Below are 22,414 nucleotides of genomic sequence, written 5' to 3' on the forward strand. Positions count from 1 at the left end.
TACAACCCCAAACTGAGATCGTGTAAAACAGCAACTGAAAAGCCCATTTTTCCCCATTTTGAAGGGTCGTCCAAGCCGTGTCTCTGCCCTCTGTCCTGAAAGCACCACCGGGCCTGGACGAGACCTGACCCTCCCCACGGAGCCCCGCGGAACCCTGGCCTCAGCACACGGGGACCTTCCACGCAGCCCAGGGGAGTCTCTATCGTCATCCTGGGACACTAGTATTTACTCCCAGTAACTCATGTCTCCTGGAGGGAGACACTGGTTAGGTAGAGAAGGTCTCTTGCAAATATAAGAAAGAAAAGACAAAACGAATGACACCCATTGACAAAAACAGGTGTAAAGATGCAAACAAAGCCCCCTCGAATCATCAGTAATCCCTCCAGCCCCTCCCCTACCCCCACTCCCGAGCCCCTCCCCCACCCCCACTCCCAAGCCCGCGGGAGAAGGTGGCAGAGTTTCTGCAGCCGAGGCGGGGTCAGGTCCAGCACCACAGCGACCTCATCAGAGGCCACCGCTGTGCTGTTCTTTCGTCTTTCTGATGGAAACACGAAAGCCACGCTAAAGAAACGGGTCTAACTGGCCTCACTGTCCACATCTCAGTGGGCGATAAGGGCCAAACGCAGAGCTTTAACAAACAGGCGTTTGCAACACGCAGGGCAGAGTCTCTTTCACCGTGGCTTCTGAGTGTTTGGGACACAGCCTGCTTCCCCAGGAAGATTCACCTGCGGGATGAATCAGGAAACATTCTGACAGAAGTCAGTTGGGGCTGGTTGGCTCCCGAGGTGCAGCTTCTCACCTTCCCTGCGCGCCCGCAGGGTCTCTGCAGGAAGGCGGTGTGAGGAGAGGGCTGGGGGGCCCACGCAGCCGTGGCTCTGCAGGCCCCAGCCCCCAACCCCCGACCCGGGCCGCCTCCTCTCCCCCCTCGGGACACCGCTCGGGCCGCACACGACTAAGGGAGGGCCAGGCCTGGCGCAGGGCTCTGCACATCACAGCCCTCCCGCCTCTTCCGCTGCTCTCGGAAGGGCTTGGTCCCTCTGGGTGGGCGAGTGACACTCTTCCTGAGGTTTCCTGACCTTGAGACCAAAGAAGCCAAATCTCACACCTTTGGTGGCAAAGTCAGGAGGTGTGCGACAAGAAGCCACAGCCCCGCGGAGGGCAGAGAGCAGGTGCAGAGAGCAGCAGAGGTGAAGGGAGAGCTGGCCGGTGGACGCGGCCTCACCCTGGGCTGGCTGAGACGCCCCTCCACCTCGCCCAACGCAAGCTGGGCTCCTGTGGCCTAGAACCACAAAGGCGCCAAGCAGTGCACCTGGCAACAGAGCCGGGTACGTGAAAATACAAAAGCGAACCCAACAGCCGGGCACAGAAGCGTCCAAGGAGGAGAGCCTCCTGGCCGGCGAGACACGGCTCCACCACCCTGGAAAGCGCTCAGTGTGGGCGTCGCTGGCCTTGGGCCTCGGCACCTGTCGGCATGTGGCTGCAGAAGGCTCCCCCGACAAGGCAGGAGTGATGACAACTCCTGGTAAAATGCCACGAACCATAACCAATAACGCCTGCTCAGAGCACTGGGCCACGTCCCTGCCACACCTGGGCTCTGGACGGCCCTGCCCCGGCCCTGCCTTGCCGTCGGCTTCGGGTTCAAGCCCGGACCTGTGTGAAGCCGTCCAACCTCTCTGAGCCTCAGTTTCCTCGTCTGCAAAACTGGAAAACGCCCCACGGCCTCCAGCCTGGCCGCCTGACTCCACGGCAGGGCCTGAACCCGAAGAGGTGGAGCATGGCCCGGCACGCGAGGCCCGCATGTGAACACTGCGGCCCAAGGCCCCCGCCCCCGCAGCACGGCCTGCAGACGCCCCCTCCCCTCCGAGGAAGGGCTGCCCTATGCAGACTCGAACGTTCCTGGTAAGCGTGGGAAACGACGGAGGGCCAGCTCGCCGGGCAGCCCAACAGGCAAGCCGCCCAACCACCAGCTCTCGTCTCTGAGTCTACATATGCCGATGGGTTACTTTTCATTTAATCTTTAAGGGAAATTTCATTTAATCTTTAAGGGAAATTTCTCTTCTGGGAAACAATGGAGTAACCAGCTAATGTGCTAACACCTATCAGCTCAGCAGGAAATTCTGTGTGGAACCTCGATTCTCTCGTTTGTACAACGGGATTCCGGCAGGACAAGGCCACTCTGTCCAGCATCATTTCCTACTCGGCCCCGCCTCCCGGTGTCAGCGTGGACAAGGGCCCATGACTCACGGCCAACCACAGCCAGCGAATCGCTCCACATCTCCCTGCCCTGGCCTGCGACACGGGGAGGGCTCGGGCCCGGCTCGTGCACCAGCTATGTGCATTAGGCAGCCTGCACGCCAGAGCCTGGGGGGCTACAGGACAGCCCTCTGACAGCCTTAAACAGGGTGAGGACAGGCACGCCTTGTGAAGCCCTCAGTGGACGCAGTGTTTCCAGAAGATGCTGGGCTGTGCCTTGTTCGTCCCTGCAGCCGGCAAGCTGGAGACCCTCCAACGCCTGGTGACAGGGTGAGCCAGAGACCCTGTCTAGTCCACCCTGTCCCCAGGGCAGGGGCTCCCGACCCCTAACCACAGGCGCTCCCAGGCTCGATGGACGGGTCGTGGACGTCGCCCCAAGCATCTCGGAAGTCACACACAGCTGCTCGCACCGCACTGGCCCGAAAGAGGCTGCTCCACGGGAGGGGCTGCACACTGGCCCAGAGGCACCTACCAAATGCTGGTCGTTGAGGAGGTGCACCACGCGGGACGTCCAGTCGCCCATGGGGACGAGGTCGGGAGACGTCCTGTACAAGCGCAGCAGGCACAGGGCGGCGCTCTGCTTCACGCTGTCCATGGTGTCTCTGAAAGACAGACAGCAGTCACTCCTGGGCACAGCGGCAAGCCCGGCGCAGAGCCCACGGACAACACCCCAGTCACCACAGAAGCAGAGGTGCACCCGTGCAGGGGCTAGAGGGACACTCAGGACGAGGCCGCTTCAAGCTCTCCACGCAACAAGCTCAGGCCCACCTCTCGCGATGGTCTTGGTGGGGACCACGCCTGCACAGTGACAGACAGCTGTCTGCTCGAGGGGCCACCTCCACGGACGTCGCCCCGAACGCGGTGGACGGGAAGGGGTCCTGCCACCGCTAACCTGCTCCTCGCCGAAGCAGCAATTCCCAAGTGCTGTGCACAACCTCAGCTACGCAGGCTGACAGCTAACGTTCCAATAACTAATAACTGAATTACAGTATATTTTTTCGTTTCTTTTTTAGTTATTTTTGGCTGTGTTGGGTCTTTGTTGCTGCGCGCAGACTTTCTCTGGTTTCGGAGAGCGGGGGCTACTCTTCATTGCAGTGTGCTGGCTTCTTATTGTGGTGGCTTCTCTTGTTGCAGAGCATGGGCTCTAGGTGTGCGGGCTTCAGTAGTTGTGGCAAGTGGGCTCAGCAGTTGTGGCTCGTGGGCTCTAGAACACAGGCTCAGTAGTTGCGGTGCACAGGCTTAGTTGCTCCATGGCATGTGGGATCTTCCCGGACCAGGGCTAAAACCCGTGTCCCCTGCATTGACAGGCGGATTCTTAACCACTACGCCACCAGGGAAGCCCCCAATAGCAGTATTTTTTAAGCTCACTTAATAACACAGAGTCCAAAGGGGAGAGTATCAGAGAGCGTTGCACGGCCATGGCGCCCCGTGTCCACCTAGAGATCTCCTCCCCTACACACCCGGCGGGCCCCTGGGGAACAACCGCAGCTACGCTGGGCAAGGGGCGTCTAGAGGGTTCCTGTCCTGGTTTTCGTGCTGACCGAAGACAGAGACGGCCCCAACGCTGTTTACCCCTCCTCCTCCCAGACCCTAGCCAAACGCTGCCATGCAGCCGGGCAAGCAGCAGGCCCACCGAGGAGCGTTCCAGAGGAGGCCATCAAGACACGTCTGAGAAGAACTGTCCACGTCCCCTAAGTGCTGACAGAAGCAGTGGGGTTCCCGTTCCGTGGAGGGAAGAGCAGGGTTTGGGGGCTGTCATTACCATTTACCTCCTTTTAGCTTTTTTGTTCCTAAATAACTCCCAACGGATATGACAAACCCCTAAACTGCCCCCCATTCCATGCCAAAGAAAAATTACTTCAGTAAAAATTTCTCTCTTGGATGTAAACCCTCTGGGGAGCAGGGGCAGACGCCTGTCCCTCTCTCTGGCCCCGCGCCGCGTGCTCCAGGAGCGGCGGGCAGCGGCAACCTCTAGGCCTCGCGGCCTCCTGGGTGTCTGCCGTCTGCGCCCACACACTGCGGCTGAAAGAAGCCGGCCGGTTTCTCCTGCGGGGCCTACCAGCTGGCAGCCCACCCTACCCGTACAGCCGCTGCCAGTGGGAACACCGGAGGACGGTGCGAAGCAAGGAGACCGCTGCCCCCTGAGCTTCAACTCTGTCTCCAGTCAAGGCCCAGAGCTCAGTCCCGGCCTGGAGGGCGCCCCATCGTCCCTCCCTCCCCGACCTCCCGGCTCTGCCCCGCCGCCCTCAGCCTTGCAGCTCCACGCCCAGGCGCCTCCGTCCCCACAACTCCACTTTGAGTCTATTTGGTCGCTGGATTTCAAGCGTTGGTCATTTGTTTCAAGGAGGGCTCGCAGGTCCACACAACCTGAGCTTCTGGGGCGAGAGCGGCTGCCTGTGATGCTGACACTGAGAGAACGAGGCCGGCTCCCCGCACACCCCCTCAGCAATCTTCCTGCTGCAGGCTCTCTTCTCCACCTTGGGCTCCGCCCCTCCAGGCTGTGTCTCAGCACACACCCTTCTGTGTCCTTTCAAGCTGCAGTGCAATCCACCCTTTACTCCAGGGAAGTGTTCTGGAATTATCTGAACACTTTCAGAGATTACCTCTATTTCACATTCCACTCATCCAACAGGTATTTATTGAGCGCTTACTATATACCAGGCATTGTCAACATGCTAGAAAGAAGGCAACAGTCTCAGTGAGCAAAAGCTCTGATCCCGGGGAGCTTGCTTCTGAAAGCAGAGACCGGCAACCCGCAGCCAGGTTAGCTGTGCACCGGGCAGGGGCGGGGCTGCAGGACGGGGTCAGGACCCTGAGGCACAGCTGCCTCCTGACTGGCTCCAACCTCCAGCCCCGCCTCCCTCCGGCCCACTCTGATCATACCACGTCTTTCTCCCACCTCGGTGACTTAATTCTCGGGGCACCCGCCATGTTCTCTGCGTCTTCCGGTTCACAGGTGTGTAACGGTGTCACCTTGGTTTTCCACGTGCTTCCAATCAGCTCTGCCACCCCTCCCCTGTGCTCGTGCTACTGTGCGTCCACCGCCTCTGAGCTCTCACATTCGGGACCGCTTTTTCCATCAGGCAGTTCCGTGACCTCTCTTCCAGCCTGGCTCCTCCGTCTGCCTCTGGTGTGACACCCCGGTGGCACTCCTCCAGGCCTGCAGCCACACACCCGACACTCCCCGGGCCTGTGGCCACCCTGCCACTGCACTGCCTCTTGCTCACAGCCAAGGTGCTCCATCCTGCACAGCTGCCGCCTCGGGCTGATCATTCTCTGTGCACCGTAGGGGGTGCAGCTGCATGCCTGGGCTCCACCATGAGATGCCAGGAAAACACCCTTTGTGGTGACAACCAAACATGCTGGGGCAACACCACTCATTGAGAACCAGGCGTCTACACCCACGTGCTCTGGTGAGGTGTGGGTGTGCTTCCCGACAGCCTCCCAGCCTCTCCACTGCGCTGTCTGAGGGTCGTTCCCACTCCCCCACGGCCCCGTCCCCCACGGCCCCACCCCCCGCGGCCAGAGGAGCTGGAGTTGCCGAGTCCTGCTCCACCTGCTCCACCTGCTCACTGGCTGTCCCACAGAACCCAGTCCCCTAAGTCCTGACGAGCCCCCTGGGCTGGGACCCTATTCAGCCAGCCGTGCTGCCCGGGTGTGGGCTCTGTGTCACCTTCGCAAGGTGCAGCGCGTCCTGGAACAGGAGGGGGGCCCGCCTCCGCCATGCCCCGTGGCCCAGCCCGGCACAGCGCTGTTGGAAACTCTTCCAGACCTGCCTGCTCAGCCCCACTCAGCTCCCCTCCAGATTGGAGAGGGTGGGGGTGTGGGGTGCTGGGAAGTCTCAGGATTGGGGTGTGTGAACGCTTCTGCGAAAGGGCGAGAAGGGGCCCCGTGCCCGCAGGACGGCCGTGCTCCCTCTGCCTGGACGGAAGGTTCACCTGGCCTCCCCGTCTCCCCACCACGTGAGACGTGAGACGGGGAGGTTAGCTCACTCCATAAATCCTTCAGCAGTCACACAGCTGATCTGTTTAACGTGAGAGGTGGCCACACTCTCAGCAGCAGGGCACCGGACACATACCCGGCTACGAGGATTTTAGGGATCTCCCCCGCGAACGCCTCGGCCATCTCCCGGCTGCCCACGTTGGCGATGCAGTGCAGGGCCAGGCCCGTGAAGGTGGGGTTGCGGCTGCCCAAGTCGTTCTTGACGGCGTTGTTGACCAGGCGGATCAGCTCCGAGTTGGAGTTCACCAGCACCGAGATGAACAGGTAGCCCTGGGTTCCAGAGGGGCGAGAGAGCACAGCGCTCGTGACCAGCCGAGTGCCTCGGACACCAGGCAGACGTGCTCGGCCGCCAGCAAGCCCCAGCACCAGCTCATCTGCTCGGGGCGCTGCGGCCATCAGGCCACGGGGGACCAGCTGCCTTCTGCTGAAAATGCCAGTTCTGTCCCCGGATTCCACTGTGAACGATTCTGTGGGACGAACCTAAGAGGCACTGTCCCCAGCGGCATCAGACACCTTGGTGCCCCCATCCCACTCACCCATCCATGGGCACCTGTGCTCAGCACGGCCTGAACAGGATGGAAAGGCCCCGCCTCAGCTGGAACGGGGCCACTACGGCGATTTCCAGCAACCCGGCTGACTGCCGCTGTCCCCTCTCTCCACTCTGTCTCCAGGCCCCAGCTTCCGCTTACCACCAGGCCAAACTCCAGCCCCTTGTCACCCCCGCTGTCCACGCCCTCCCCACGCAGGGACACGCTGACCTCTCAGCCCCCGTCAGTCTCAGGAGGAGCTCACCGCCTTCCCTTCCGCGTACGCGCCTTGACTGGGTGCTGCGGCTCTGTCTGCCCTGGCCCCCGGTGCACCCCTTGGCCTCAGTCTCAGCTCAGGATGCCCCCCGGAAGCCCTCCCTATTAGCCACCCGCTTCTCGGGGTCTGGAGGGTTCTACACGCCTCTTTCACTGGGCACTGCCCACAGCTCTATTCTCTGTGTACAGGGCTGTCTGATGCCATCTCCCCCCTGGAACAGAGCAGGGTCCACATCTGCTTATGGTCATAAGTCCCCAGGGACCCCCAGCACACTGCTGGGTCCGTGGCAGACACTCGATAAATTCCTGTTGAGTAAATACCAATACTTAACAGAACTCCTGGGGCATCTAGGGTATTTTTTCACTTTCTGTAAGTTAAATTTTTGGACAAGAGGAAAATGTTATTTTGTAACACTCAAGAAAACACACAAATAAGGTTACTCCAAGAGAATGCAGAGCTACAATTACAAAGCCTGGGGTGGGCAGGGCCCAGGCACTGGGCCAGCTGGGAGCAAGGCGAGGCCCGCCACCTGCGCTTGGCTCTTAAACCATGTGGGTGTGTGGGGCCTGGTTCAGAAACAGGCAGTGGCCGCTGGGGCCACTGGGTGAACTCATCTGTGACACGCGTCAGCAAGGCACTGAGGGGAAGGAAACGCTCTTCCCTGCCCTCCAAGGCGGACCCATGGGAAACGGCACCCCTCACGTCGAACGGGCGTTTGGTGCAGCTCCCACCGGAACCCACGGGAAATCCCCAGACTAGATGGAAGGTGCAGAGAAAGAGCAGGACACTAAACGACCACCTGTTGGGAAGAACCCCCCGCCCCCGCGCACTCACGATCTGCTTCTCGGTGTATCTGTTGGAGCTGAGCAGGTTCACGGCCTCCATGTGCCCGAAGTCGATGTCGTGGCCCAGCAGGAAGATGAAGAGCAGCTTGCACACATACTTCTTCTTGCTGTAGCCATCCAGGGCCTTGTCGCCTGCGGAAAGGAGGCGGGGGCAGGGCAGAAACAAGACAGCGGGACGTGAGGGGCCGGCCTCCAGGAGGCCAGTGTCGTGAGTGCGCGGTGTTGCTAAACCAGGCGCTGCACGTCGGAATCCTAACGTCCGGCTTCCCTGACAAAACAGAAGCCGGAACCCCTGCCTTCCCAGGACGGCCCCAGGGCCTTGTTCCCACCGGCCACAACCTTGCCAGGGCCGCCCTGTCTTAACCAGCAACTTAATCTTTTAAACATGTTTACTAATTTAGGCAGGTGAACACATTCTAAATAATCTTTCATTACACCCAGTTTTAGAATAAATCACCCACCCTAAAAGTCACACACAAAAGGACCAGAAGGGCTTCTGTGTCTTCACCCTAATCACAGCGTGACTACGCCTCTCACAGGAGATCACAGCAAGGCACCTTCAAGACGTGTCGCTGGCAGAGTATAAGATGCCATTTTAAAAAGGACCACTAAACCCTGCCATTTTAAATACCAGAGGTTCTTATTTCCCCTGAGAAGTGTAAAACGCTCCTTAGCAGATTACAAAGATGACAGCCAGAAAGGCTGCCGTCTTCCGAGCTGGGCATCACAGTGACGCCACTGCCACACTGTCAAGGGCCGGACATGGGAGCCAGGAAGACAATGACAGCAACGCTCCTCATGGTACGGGGTCAGGTCACTCGTGCTCCAGGGACAAGCGCTGGCCGGCATCAAAGCGCTGTCTAGAAGAAAGAGCCACCCCACCAAGATTCCCCAGGGTGACAGTGATCACGAGTCGGCCAGCCAGCTGGACACCTGGCACTGGGGAGCTCTGAGAAACCCTCCCTCCTTCTGAGCAGCAGACTGGCATATGATTCAATGACCAAACAACATAATGTCAGACCAAGTCTGGCTCCCACCCCCACCCCCACTCGCTCATCTGCCCGCTGCACCTGAGGAGCCCAGCTCTGTCACTTCCTGGCTGGGACCCGTCACCGTCTCCGTGGGAGAGCATCTGCAGACGCAGGACACGCAGCCCACGGCAAGCAGCAGCCCCCGTCTCCTACCCACCCGGCCACCCCTCAGGAACCAGCCTGAATGCCATCACCTCTGAAAGCCTCCTTTGACAAGCAAGCCAAGAGTGCCGCCCCCTCCTCTCACCCCCTGGAGAGTGGTCCCGGCCACTCAGAGCCCAGGGAACAGCCGGCCAGACTGCGTGCTGGATGCGGCCTGGAGGCCAAAGGGGCTCTTTCTCTGCTGCTTCAGGACATGGACCCAGCGTCCCTCCCACAGCCCTGCCCATCGCTGGGAGACTTACAGACGCACACACTTGAAAGCCAAGCACACAAGAAGGTGAGGGCCACAGCGCAGGCAAGAACAGTCAAGGGTCTCGGCCCCGGTGCTGCCGTGACACGGGATAAGAGCCAGTGTCTCTAGGGAAACGCGTCTGAGCCCTGGTGACCGAATCCTTCTGGAGGACTTTTAACTGTGATCCTTTTTCACCCTTTCTCTCACTGAGACTGGCGTTCAACCCTGACCCTAACCCTCAACGAGTATCTTCTTATGTTCAAAGAAGTAAAAAGACTAAGATGCCAAGGATGGACAAGGAGGGCGCCCCTGTCGTCTTCTGGAGCTCAGTTAAAGCACGCCGCGGGCTGTGAGATGCTTCAGAACTGCTGGCACCAGGGTATTAACTCTTCCCTCCCCAGCATCCCCACAGACCTGGGGTGTCTTCTTCATTCTCATAGCACTTAACTGAATTCAATTGTTAAAAAAGGGAAATGCAAATTAAAACCACAGTCAGGTGTCGCTGCACACCCACTAGAAACACCGAGATTTAAAAGATTAACCATACCACGTGCTGGCAAGAACGTGGAGGGACTGGGAACTCACACACGGCTGGCGGGGGCACAAAATGATGCAGCCACTCTGGAAAACGTGTGGCAGGTTCTTAAAAGGTTAAACATCCACCTTCCACGCGGCCCGGCCACTCCATCCCCAGGTACCTTCCCAATGGGAACGACACCAGGCGTCCGCACAAGTCCCGCACACCAGGACTCACAGCAGCTCCACGCCTAGCCGACAGCACAGGAACAAACCCAGACGCCCACCCTGGTGAGCCAGCGCACCGTGAGGCAACCCACGGGCAAACCCCAAACGCAAACGTAAGTCACAGCAAGCAGACACCAGAGGCCTCACACTGCCTGATTCCCTTCATGTGAAATTTCTAGGAAGAGCAGAAGTGCGGTGACAGAAGGAAGACCAGGGGCTGCTGGGGGCTGGGAAGGGTGTTAGGTGCAAAGGGACACGAGGGAACATTTTGGGGGGTGGGAATGTTCTCTGTTGTGTCTGTGGGGGTGGGTGCACGAACACGTGCATTTTTGCCAAAATTCAAAGCGCACGCTTAAAACAAGTGAACTTTATTGTGAGCAAATTGTATCTCAGAAAACCAATTTTTTAAAAATTACTCTGTCAAAACATCCCAGGAAAAAAAGAAGAGCAAAAGATGAAAGAAGACGGGCAAGGGGCTTCCCTGGTGGCGCAGTGGTTAAGAATCCACCTGCCAATGAAGGAGACACAGGTTCGAGCCCTGGTCTGGGAGGATCCCACATGCCGCGAAGCAGCTGGGCCTGTGCGCCACAACTACCAAGCCTGCGCTCTAGAGCCTGCAAGCCACAACTACTGAGCCCATGAGCCGCAACTACTGAAGCCCGCACGCCTAGAGCCCGTGCTCCACAACAAGAGGAACCACCTCAATGAGAAGCCCGCGCACTGCAGAAAAGAGTGGCCCCCACTCGCCACAACTCAAGAAAGCCTGTGCGCAGCAACGAAGACCCAACGCAGCCAAAAGTAAATAAATGAATAAATTTATTTAAAAAAAAAAAAGAACACGGGCAAAATGACGGCAAGTGGTGAAGCCAGGTGACGGCCGCCAGGCGGGGAAGGGAACAGCGCCCCCCCCCATACGTATACGTTCGCGTTCCCTCGATCAAATGGGGTGGCTTTTTCAAGTCTTTCTTTACCTGTAAAAACATACATTCTTTACAGAAACGCTTTTTATTCATCTTTCTACCCCTGGCACCTGGGATTGAGTGAGCGCCCAGCAGTGAATAAGCAAATGAGCGTGTGTTACCTGGTAAACCTCCGAAGGCCACCAGCCAGAAGACATTTTCCCACCTCTGGGCAGGACAACACAACAGCTGTTTTCTAGAGGTTCCAAGGTTGAGGGCAGGCCCACTGCAGCCCTAACGACCTCCCATTCGGTGGCTTCCACAAGAAGGCTGGCGGGTGTGCAGGGTAGGGCAGGGTGGGCACCCCACCTACAAGGGGCTCTGGGCCTGCCCGGGGGGGACGAGCTTAGGCGAGAAGGTGGCGCCACGCCCTCCCTCAGTGGTCGACAGCGCACATGAGGGCACGGCCCGGCTCTGTCAAGGGCAAGGCTTTCACACGGGCACTGCCCTGAGGCCCCGGGCCCTGCCCGAGCATCACCACCTCTGTGTGTCTGCCGCCAAGGACTCCACCAGACGCCATGGCCGCCGGCAGCCTGTACACTCACCTGCACGCCCACCTCACCTTTCCTCCATCTGCGTCCAGGACCATTTGTCTCTGGTCCGAAGCACATCCTTTAGACTCTCCTTCAGCACAGGACTTCTGATGGGAAACTCTCCTTTTTTGTCTGGCAAAGGTCTTTTTCAGCTTCATTCTTTTTTTTCTTCTTTTTTTTTTTTGCAGTACGCGGGCCTCTCACTGTTGTGGCCTCTCCCGTTGCGGAGCACAGGCTCCGGACGCGCAGGCTCAGCAGCCATGGCTCACGGGCCCAGCCGCTCCGCGGCATGTGGGATCTTCCCGGACCGAGGCATGAACCCGTGTCCCCTGCATCAGCAGGCGGACTTTCAACCACTGCGCCACCAGGGAAGCCCCTTAGCTTCATTCTTAAAGGACATTGTTAGCCAGCTGCTACTGTCCAGCACTTTGGGACCATCCTCCGCTCCGCTGCCCCTCGTCCCTGTGACAAGTCGGCTTCCACGAGGACCCTGTGAAGACGGCCCATCTCTTCCCCCTCTGGCAACTTCAAAGATTTCCTGTCTTGGGTTTCTGCATTTTCACAATAGTGTGTCTAGGTGCAGATTTCGTCTTATTTATTTATTGTAACTGTGTTTATTGAGTCTGAGGTTTAGTGCATTTCATGAATTCTGGAAAGTTCTGTCACACCAGCTCCCCCTTCCTCCCAGGAGGTCACTTAACCCTGCAGGCCTTTGAACCGCACGCCTGTGTCTCTCACCCACCCTGCTGCTTTGCATTCAGGACGGGCTGTTTCCTTACCCATCTTTCAGAACGTGCCTGTGGCTATATCCACCCGAGTTCTTCATTTTAGTTCTGCATCTTTCGGTTCTAGAATTTCCATTTGGTCTTATTTCAAAATCTGCTATGTCACTTTTTATACTTCCCAAGCTTCCCACTGAAATTTTCAAGTTCGTCTTTTATTTCTTTAAAAACAGTAAACCTAGTTCTTCATTGTCATCTGAATCTGGTCTCGGAGGCCTCTGTGATTCTGTTTCTGTTTTCTCTGCTGGTTCTCGCTGTGCAGTCTTGATTCTTTGTGTGCCTGATTATCTGTGACTAGGTGCTGGACAACATCCTTGAGAAGTTACCTGGAGGAATCACTCAGCCTGTGATGGTAACCTCTTCCTCCAGAGGACTGCGTGTGAAGTCCCGCTGCAGGCCTGGGGCAGGACGGGCTCACTCCCGGGTCACTCCTGCCCTAAGGGCAGCTGCCTTTAGGGCCTCAGTTTAAAATGGAAGAAGGCCTCACACTGGGGGCTCTGGGATGACCCTCCTCCTAGACCCCAGCTGCTCAACCTCAGCACTGGGCCTCCTCAGGCCAGGCGGTTCTGGGGGGCTCTCCTCTGTGCAGTGGGGTGTCCGGCGGCCTCCCTGGCCTCCACCCACTAGATGGCAGTAGCACGCCCATCCCCAGTCCCTACGGCCTTTGTCCCCTGGGGGCAAAATCACCCTGACTGACAACCGCCCCTCTAGACACTGAAGGTCACCCAAACCAGGCTCTGTTTCAGGGCTGCTCCTCTGGGGTTAGCAAACTCCCTCCCGGCACAGAGAGATGAGTGCTCTGCTTGCTTTCGTGGGCCAGGAGTTCTCTTCTCTTCTTGCTCTATGATGCTTTCAAGATTTTTTTAATACTGTGTCTCTTTTTAAGCCGCTTCCAGTGGAAGAGTTGGTTGAGATGTGCGCTAGCCGATGTGGCGGCTTCGGCCACATGGGGCTACTGAGTACTTGGCCTGCACTGGTCTGAACTGAATGTGTTCCACGTGGGACGTTCCAAAGACTGGGCATGAAAAACATGTAAAACATCTCAATAACCTTCGCTACTGACTACATGCTGCCGTGATAATATTTTAGGTACACTAAATCAAATAAAATATATTAAATTTAGCTTCATCTGCTTCTTCTTACTCTTTTTTAATGTGGCTACCAGCAAACTGAGAATTCAGCACGTGCCTGCATTTCCGGTGGACAGCACGGATGGAGAAGTGCAAGTGCAGCCCCCAGAGCACATACTCCTGAGAACAAGGAGTAGGTTTTCCCTTGTCTGCTGCCACTCAGGGCACACACGCTCCATAAATGCCAACTGGTTAACAGAGAAGAGCGAGCCTCCTTCCCTACCCAGAAGGGCTCAGCTGAGACAGGCTCGGGGGCAGAAGAAACTACAGAAGTCTTGTTTGTCCCCAAATATTTAAAGACAGTTTGAAGATTCACCCTCTTCTAACCACATGGTGAACATCTCTTAGGCACTGCGTTCCTCCCCAGGAACGCGCCTGTGTTTCCACACACATGCACACTGTTGCAGCAGCAGACATCATCCGCCCCTTCGACGAAGGCCTGGAGGTGCCAGGAGTGGGTCAGCTCTGTCGGGGTCAGGATCTGCCTTCCTCGGCTTACGAGCCATGGCCAAGCGAGGTCCCCAGCCCATGCCAGACCCTCTACCAGACAGTCTGCACTCCGAGGCTCCCTCGAGGGCTAGTGACAACGCTGACGGACCAACACCTCTATCTGCGGCCTCCTCTGCCCCCAGCCAACCTGCTTCCTCTGTTTATAATCCGCGGTGTCACTCTCTAGTCGATCTTCTGTCCTCCAACCCCATCACAGGGTCTGCTTCACAGAGAACCCAGCCTGAGGCCATCAGCACCCCATTTAAAGGCACAGAGGGGTAAGTCACTCAACAGGGTAACCCAGCTAGTAACTGGCTATCAGAGCAAGTGCGAGCTGGGGGTAGTCAGGGCAGCCTAGCTCTCATCACCACATTATACGCTCCGTTTTAGGAAGTAGTGGACGTTCCAGACCCCTCATCAGAGAAGATATACAGACGGCAAATGAACACATGAAAGAATGCTCCACATCACGTGTCATCAGGGAAACACATATGATAAAATAGTAACGAGATACCTCTACACACGATCGCAGCAGCTCAGATCCAGACACTGACAACACAAAATGCAGTGAGGACGTGGGGCACAGGGACCCTCACCCGGCTCCGGTGGGGATGCGGATGGTGCAGCCACTGTGGGGGACCACTGGGCGGTTTCTTACAAAACTACACATACCCTCACCACGTGATGGGCAGTCATGCTCCTTGGTATTTACCCAAAGGAGTTGGAAACTTTTGTCCACACTAAAACCTGCACACTGATGTTTTTAGCCATTTTATTCAGAACTGCCAAAACTTGAGAGCAACCAAGACGCCCTTCAATAGGCGGACGGACAAAGAGACTGGCACACTGGGCGGCGGCGCATTATCCAGCTAAACAGAAATGAGCTGCCAGGCCACTAAAAGACACGAAGGAGCCTTCAATGCGCATAACTAAGTGAAAGAAGGCAACGGGGGAGGCCATATAACCATATGCTTCGAACTCTATGGCATTCTGGAAAAGGCAAAACTACCACGACAGTAAAGAGATTAGTGGTTGCCAGGGGTCGAAGGGAGGGAGAGATGGATAGGAGAGCAAAGAGGATTCCTAGGGCAGTGAAAGCACTCTGTGTGAGACTACAACGCTGGGCACTGTCAGCATACATACGTCCGTCCACACGCACAGAATGCACAAGAATGAACCCTAACGTGAGGTATCGATTTGGGCTGACGATGACGTGCCCATGCAGGTCCACTGTGACCAATGAACCGCTCTGGTAGGGAAGCAGACAATGGGGAGGCTGTGCATGTGTGGGGACAGGACGGGTACAAGAAATCTCCGTACCTTCCTCTCAATTTTGCTGGGAACCTAAAACTGCTCTACAAAAAGTTAAGTCTAAATTTTTTTTTTTTTTTTTTTTTGTGGTACGCAGGCCTCTCACTGTTGTGGCCTCTCCCGTTGCGGAGCACAGGCTCCGGACGCGCAGGCTCAGCGGCCATGGCTCACGGGCCCAGCCGCTCCGCAGCATGTGGGATCTTCCCAGACTGGGGCACGAACCCGTGTCCCCTGCATTGGCAGGTGGACTCTCAACCACTGCGCCACCAGGGAAGCCCTAAGTCTAAATTTAAAAAAAATTTTTAAGCAATGAAAGTTATAGACAACCCCTCACATACACACACACACACACACACACAAATACATATAACCAAACCATTTCACATACAATTTCAGAGTTTCACAGACCTTAGCGGATCCTTGGGCCTGGTTAACAGTAAAGCATAGTACCTTCCGAGGGCTCAGGAGGGAATATATGTTGGTAACAACTCAAATTCCGCGAGTGTTCGCATCATCTGATCACACAGGACGTCCATTCTCAAACCCTGAGAAAGCTCCGACCCCAAGAAATTCCGTCTTCTGCTGCCCCCAGTTCCCCGGGTCTCGGTCCTGGCCCCCTCCTCTACTCATTTTTTCTGGGCAATTTCAGCCACTCCCGTGGCTAACATCTGCTCAGAGACTTGAATGAGGTCTCAAATCTGCGAAACTCAACTGAAAAATCAAGGCTTAAGGGATTAGCCGGTCTTTCATAAACATGTCCCGAGACTGAAAATCTACCCTTGACGATTCCGCCAAATGAGGATGCTCAGGGGAGGTGTCCGCCCCAAAACCTGGCTCGCAGAGAGGCTGTCTCCCTGAGTGGATTAGACAACATGGTGTGTTATTCACTAACGCAGAGGAAGACACGTCCACGTGGGAAGAGCTCAGGTGACCGTGCAGGACTTCTACGCAGAGCAGTTCCCCACCCGAGACGCACACTCTGCATCAGGTCCACTGGCTCACGTGCTCCTGCACCCTGTGGAGCAGAGTCCAGGGCCGGGGGTGGGGAGACAGCTGCTCTAGACAAGCATCCTTCCAGCTCCAGGAAAAGGCTGGTCACAGGAGGGGACCCGCTATCTGATCAATTCTACACAAACCATCAAACGACTCCAGAATAACCACTGGCTTGACTTTAAACACCAACAAGCCAGGACAGTAACTGCACTGAGACCTTAACTTTGGTTTGAAGTGAAAAAAGATAAAGATGAGATTAAGTCCCTACTTTATAAAATTTACAAAAGAACATCTCATGACAAAGATTAAACACTTACCTTTAAACTTTGATCTAATGTTTGCCAGCTCTTTGTTTATTCTCTTTATTTCTGCTTCTTTACTTTTGCCTAAAAAAAGAGAACACAAATGCATCTTGCTTTAACTGATCTCTAAACAAACACCCACTCCCTAACAAAACTGACACATCAGAATTAAATGCAGAATCACGGCTCTTAGGAGCCCAAGGAAAGAAGCAACCGGCCTCCACCTGAAGCCAGGCAGGAGGTGGGTGAGGCAGAAGCCGGGCTCTGACACAGTCTGGTGCGGCTGCTCCCCATCAGGACCGGCAAGTCCACGAAGCCCCCGGGAGAGAGGGGAGTTGCCACCTCACATCACATGTTTAGCTCTGCCTTTTCGCCACCGTCCTGGACCTGGAAACTCTCAAAGCAGTGCTAGCTATCATCATCAGCTAGTAGTTTACTCCTAAAATTGACTTTTACTGCCACAGATAATTTTAAAAATTATAAAGGTTTAACTACTGTAGGCTTCGAATTTTCTTTCTTTATGAAATGCGCCAACCTACAAAATCTGATAGGTCCACTTTTATAATATCCAATGAAGTTTGGGAATCATCCAATATATTAAAAAAGGATGGAAGGTACATTAAAGAAATACATGACAGTCCCACTTCCCCTACATCCTGCATCTAGTGCTAAATCGGCCTTCCTTCAACAAGCGTCAGCATGTGTGTTCAGCTTCAGTCCACTTTGACTAGGTGTGGAAACAGGCCTAGAGAGCAGAGACGATTTTTCCAGGGCCACACATCTTAACAAGTACTGTAAAAATATAAGAAGCTGTTCGTCACACAGGGCAGGTGAGTTGTAAGTTCACACTTGAGTAAATTTCCATCGCTTCTGGAAAGCAGGAATTAAGTTCACTATTAAAGGCCCTCCCCAGGCTAGTCCCTGGCTCGGTGACTCTATTCCCAGGGGAAGGAAAGGCTGCCACAGCAACCGCCCGCACTGGAGCACTGCCAGGCTGGGGCCTCACAGGTGCCCACACGCTGGGCTCACCAGGCCGTCCTGCAGACTCGCTGCCCACCCGCCCAGCCTCTGTCACTGCCACTCTTGGAGCTTATCTCACCTCGCAGTGAGGCAGCCTCCCACTCCCCAGGGCACTCCCACAACACCAGTTATCTTTCACGACTAACTCGCTAATAAACAGGGTTTAACATCTGCCTGAGTGTAATGGAACCCTCTTTTGAGCCACTCCTACCCTAGAAAGCCCCTGGCCCAGACGGGGCACAGAGGCAGGCTACCCCCCACATGCTGTTCAAGGTGCCAGGACTTAGGTTAAAACAACACATCCTGCCCTCAGGAGCTGCCGTTCCAAGTGGGGGGGAGGGGGGGTTGCAGAACTTTAACAAAACAAGCCCGGCAGGCGGATCTGGGGAACCAGGGGGGATCAGGGGGTCAGGGAGGGGATCCTGACCCTCCTTCTCAGCCCTGAGTGCACTGCGGGGAGGCAGCTCCCAGCTGTGCCAGCTTCCCCATCTGGAAGAGGTGCCTCGAGAACCCAAGGGGGCACCATGTAGAGCAGCGGGCCTGATGCCCCGGAGCGGTGGGTTAAGGGCAAATTTTTTCTTAAGTTTTCCTGAAAAAGTAACACCTTTGCTGAAGTAGGCTTTTCTGACCCGACTGAAAGGGCCACGAAAACAAGGTCATGGGCACCTTCTGCCCAAGGCCTGGCTTGAGTGTGGACAGAGCACGGCGCACAGGAGGGCCCACGTGTGTGTGCAAGTGTGCGTGCCCGCGTGTACGCATTTGTGTGCGCGTGTGCTTCTCACAAGGGTGCAGGAACCTGTGTGTCTGTGCTGCTCTCCGGTACTCGCACTTTGCTCTACCCGCCCAAGCCCAAGGGAAACAGAGACCCCTGCATGGCAGGAACTTGTGTTGTTCAGAGTCAAGATGGGTCAGAACCAGAGCAGAAATCATAAAAAGATTAGGAGGTACTCGATAGGGGGCAACATGCTAAACAAACTACGGGGATCTGTAGCTACTACCCCAGATGGGTAAATCACAAAATAAAACCAAAAGCATGTAGTTTGGAGTTTAGGTGTAGCCAGCAGAAGAAACAGAAGCGAATGGATGAGCTGCACTCCCTCTGGGCAACAAGACCGGGGCTGGGCCGAGAAGCTAGGGCTTTCCAGCCAAAGCTGTTTTAAAATCAGCCAATTTATGGCAAACACACACACACTTGTTTCAATCAGGGGAGGTCAGGCTCCCCCAGAGGAGAGGCACAGGGGTCCAAGGACAAAAGCAGACTCTGATTCACTCTGCAACCAAGGGGAAATTACTCCGCATCTCTGAGCACAGTCCCCTCAAAAGAGAAACGACTAAGAGCCACAAGACCTCACAGCGATGCACCTGGGCAAGGGGAGGCAGAAGGGGGAGCCCCGAACAGACCCGGGGGCTACACGGGGCGGAGCGCGGCCGCGGGCTGGCGCAGCGACGAGGGGCAGGGAGGGCCACAGAGACCGGTGGGCAGGGCCCAGGGAGGCCTGGGAGCACCGCCTGGTGAAGACGGTGGAGGAGGGAGTCTGTGCGACAGGAGAGCCACCTTGGACCTTGCCGCCCAACCCTGCCACAGCCCAGAGGACGAACTCCACGGAACACAAGCAAGCGACACTCCACACAGAGACGACAAGGGAGGGGAGAAAGAGTAAGTCAACACCCGGCAGACAGGCAGCGCACAGACCACAGCAACACTGGAGCCTCTACCTCCAAACAAGCTGGAGAGCAGTAAGAAAAACGGGGAAGACACTTAAAAACCCACAGAAAAACTCAGACGCTAGTTAAGAGAAACCAGGTAAATTAGAAATTTAAAAAATCATTTCAAAAATGAAGAATAAGAGGGACTTCCCTGGTGGTCCAGTGGTTAGGACTCTGCGCTCTCACTACTAAGGGCCCAGGTTCCATCCCTGGTCAGAGAACCAAGATCCCACAAGTTGCGTGGCACATCCAAAAAAAAAAAGAAATGAGGAATAAGAAACAGAAGGAGGGCTCCCCTGGTGGCTCAGTCATTAAGAATCCACCTGCCAATGCAGGGGACACGGGTTCGAGCCCTGGTCCGGGAAGATCCCACATGCCGCAGAGCAACTAAGCCCATGCACCACAACTACTGAACCTGCGCTCTAGAGCTCGCGAGCCACAACTACTGAGCCCGTGTGCCACGACTACTGAAGCCCACGTGCCTAGAGCCTGTGCTCCACAACAAGAGAAGCCACCGCAATGAGAAGCCCGCACACAAGAGTAGCCCCCGCTCGCCGCAGCTAGAGAAAAAACCCGCACGCAGCAACGAAGACCCAATGCAGCCAAAAATAAATAAATTTTTAAAATAAATAAATTAAGAAACGGAACAGAAGAACAAATATACACAACAGAGGTCTGGAGAGAAACAGAAAATGAAAAGAATGAAAAGAAACAAAATTAGTTAAAGCAAAAAGAAATGAACAGAGATAAAGGGCACAGGAGAAAATAGCGAACACTGAAAATGGACAAAGATGCAGCATATGGGCAGTAGGGGTCCCGGAGGAAGACAGCCAACTGGGCAGTGGAACGGCCTAAAGCGCGTCATTTGAAAATGCTTTCCTGAAATTAAACAAAGTAAATAAAAGATTTAAAACCACATAAAAACCACACCACATACCTGGGAATACCGACCCCAAATAACACACACCAAAACGTATTCTAATAAAACCACTGGATTTTAAAGAAAAAAAAAAAAATCCTGGGAATTCCCTGGCAGTCCAGTGGTTAGGACTCTGCACTCTCACTGCCAAGGTCCAGGTTCAATCCCTGGACGGGGATCTAAGATCCCACAAGCCACACAGCACAGCCAAAAAAAAAAGAAAAAAAGAAGAAGAAGAAAAAAATCTTTTGAACACCTGGGGAAAAAAGCAGCTGATACAAGGAAGAAAATCAGATTTCCTCAGACCTCAGACTCGTGCAGGCTCAGGTGTGGGCTGGACACCTGGTCCACTGACTGGACCATGCCTGAGTGCCTCATCACACAGGGGAAACAAGACCTCGGGGGCCAAGGACACAAGCCCACAAACGCTGGCCCTCGCTGGCTGGTGGTGGTGCTTCCACCCGACGGGGCGAGGCTGTGCCTGAGCGGCAGCCCTGGGAACACCCTTGGGAATTGCTCCAGTTCCCACACTCCTGTCCAAGGTAAGGCTTTAAAGAAAGTCGAGTATGGCCGTGGGGGACTGACACCACACACAGATCAACGCGTTCAAATCAAACTTATGCCCGAAATTTACCGAACTGCCATCCTCCTCCAGGTGGTGAGGACACCTGGGAGAAACGCACGCGCTGGGGTCCTGGGGGCCTTCCCCACCCCCAGTTCATGCTCACTCAAGCTGCACTTCCCTCCCGACAGAAGCCCAGCCACCCCACACTGCTGGCAGCAGATGTAGCGATAAATCCGATCTTTCTAGATGCAGAATCAGCTCTGGGAGAACGGGAGAGGTCACTGCCCTGCCCTGACTTCTGAAGCCCATTCCAACAGGGTGAAGCATCAGCCAGCGTAGCTGGGACGCGGTGACAAGCCTCGCCATGCCTGTAGCTTGATCTCTGTTCCACAGTGAAGAGGTTCTGGTCTCTGCCACCCTGTGCTGTCTCCACCTAAAACGCAGCAGGTCTGTCAGCCACAGAAAATACCAAGCTTCTAACAGGCAATTCCCACAGTGGATGTCGGCGCTCTGGTAGCTAATGAGTAACCTAGACTGTCCCACAACCACTGCCAAAAACAAGCTACAATTTGCGTCCAGTAAATAGCAAAGAACACACACTAGGGGGACAAGCCTTGAAAAAAGCCCTTGGATTTCTAGAATTACCGCCCCTGGTCGTTCTTCCGGAATAACATGCTGGTTGACGATTTCTTCTTTCCTGCAAGCTGAGCTCATCAACTGACAGTGCTAGTGTTCTGGGAACAGCCTGATTCCAGACAAAGAGCACAGGGGCCTATCACAGCTTATTATAACTAACACGCCAAACCGCCAAAATCGCACGGCAGGAAGTCTGAAATTTACAATAAAATTTGGTCAAAATAAAGTTTAGTCTCTATATAAAATGATTTCACTGAGTAAGCCAAAAGCTCAAAATTGAGCAAACAAAAGCCTATTTTTGAAGGACGGTATCACTGTTAAAATGATACTGAAGGCGGTCAGCACAGCAGGAAGCAGAGCGAACTCTGGAAGCAAGCCTGCCCTGGAATGCCACTCCATGTGCCCAGGCCAGCAATCTAAGCTCGCTGAGCCTCAGTTCTCCTTCGTCACATGAGGCACCACAAAGTGCTGTGATGAGGGCTGCACAGACGACCATCAAAAAGCACACACAGGGCTTCCCTGGTGGCGCAGTGGCTGAGAGTCCGTCTGCCGATGCAGGGGACGCGGGTTTGTGCCCTGGTCCGGGAGGATCCCACATGCTGCGGAGCAACTAAGCCCGTGCGCCACAACCGTGGCTCCCACATCCCGTGAGCCATGGCCGCTGAGCCTGCGCGTCTGGAGCCTGTGCTCCGCAACGGGAGAGGCCACAGTGGTGAGAGGCCCACGTACCGCAAAAAAAAAAAAAAAAGCACACACAGAGCAGCCCGCCCACGGGAGACCGTCGTGAACGTCATCAGGACTATTCTCTATGTTTTCTCTTCATTTGTGCACAGGAAGGATGGGCCTCCAAACAGAAAGCCTCAGCAGCAGCAGACTGGAACAAGATTTCAAAGAAATCAAAAGTTGCTATGCCACAGAAGATAAAGCCACGTTGGACCCTGACAAACGTTAACAGGTATATCTTATTTTAACAGCTTTAGTGTGATATAATTCAC

General features: G+C 55.4%; 1 protein-coding gene across 1 annotated transcript in view; it reads right to left on the reverse strand.

Moving 5' to 3' along the window:
• AP2A2 (adaptor related protein complex 2 subunit alpha 2) overlaps positions 1 to 22,414 on the reverse strand; it is a 63,528-nt gene that overhangs the window by 21,972 nt on the left and 19,142 nt on the right. Inside the window, exons 2-5 of the mRNA XM_082845664.1 lie at positions 16,588 to 16,656; positions 7,894 to 8,036; positions 6,332 to 6,525; positions 2,726 to 2,855 (exon numbers count right to left, since the gene is read on the reverse strand). Coding sequence (XP_082701790.1) covers positions 2,726 to 2,855; positions 6,332 to 6,525; positions 7,894 to 8,036; positions 16,588 to 16,656 — 536 coding nt within the window. The remainder of the gene's footprint in view (positions 1 to 2,725; positions 2,856 to 6,331; positions 6,526 to 7,893; positions 8,037 to 16,587; positions 16,657 to 22,414) is intronic.

The sequence above is a fragment of the Leucopleurus acutus genome (genome assembly GCF_964270905.1).
Source record: "Leucopleurus acutus genome assembly, chromosome: 8".
Lineage (NCBI taxonomy): Eukaryota > Metazoa > Chordata > Mammalia > Artiodactyla > Delphinidae > Leucopleurus > Leucopleurus acutus.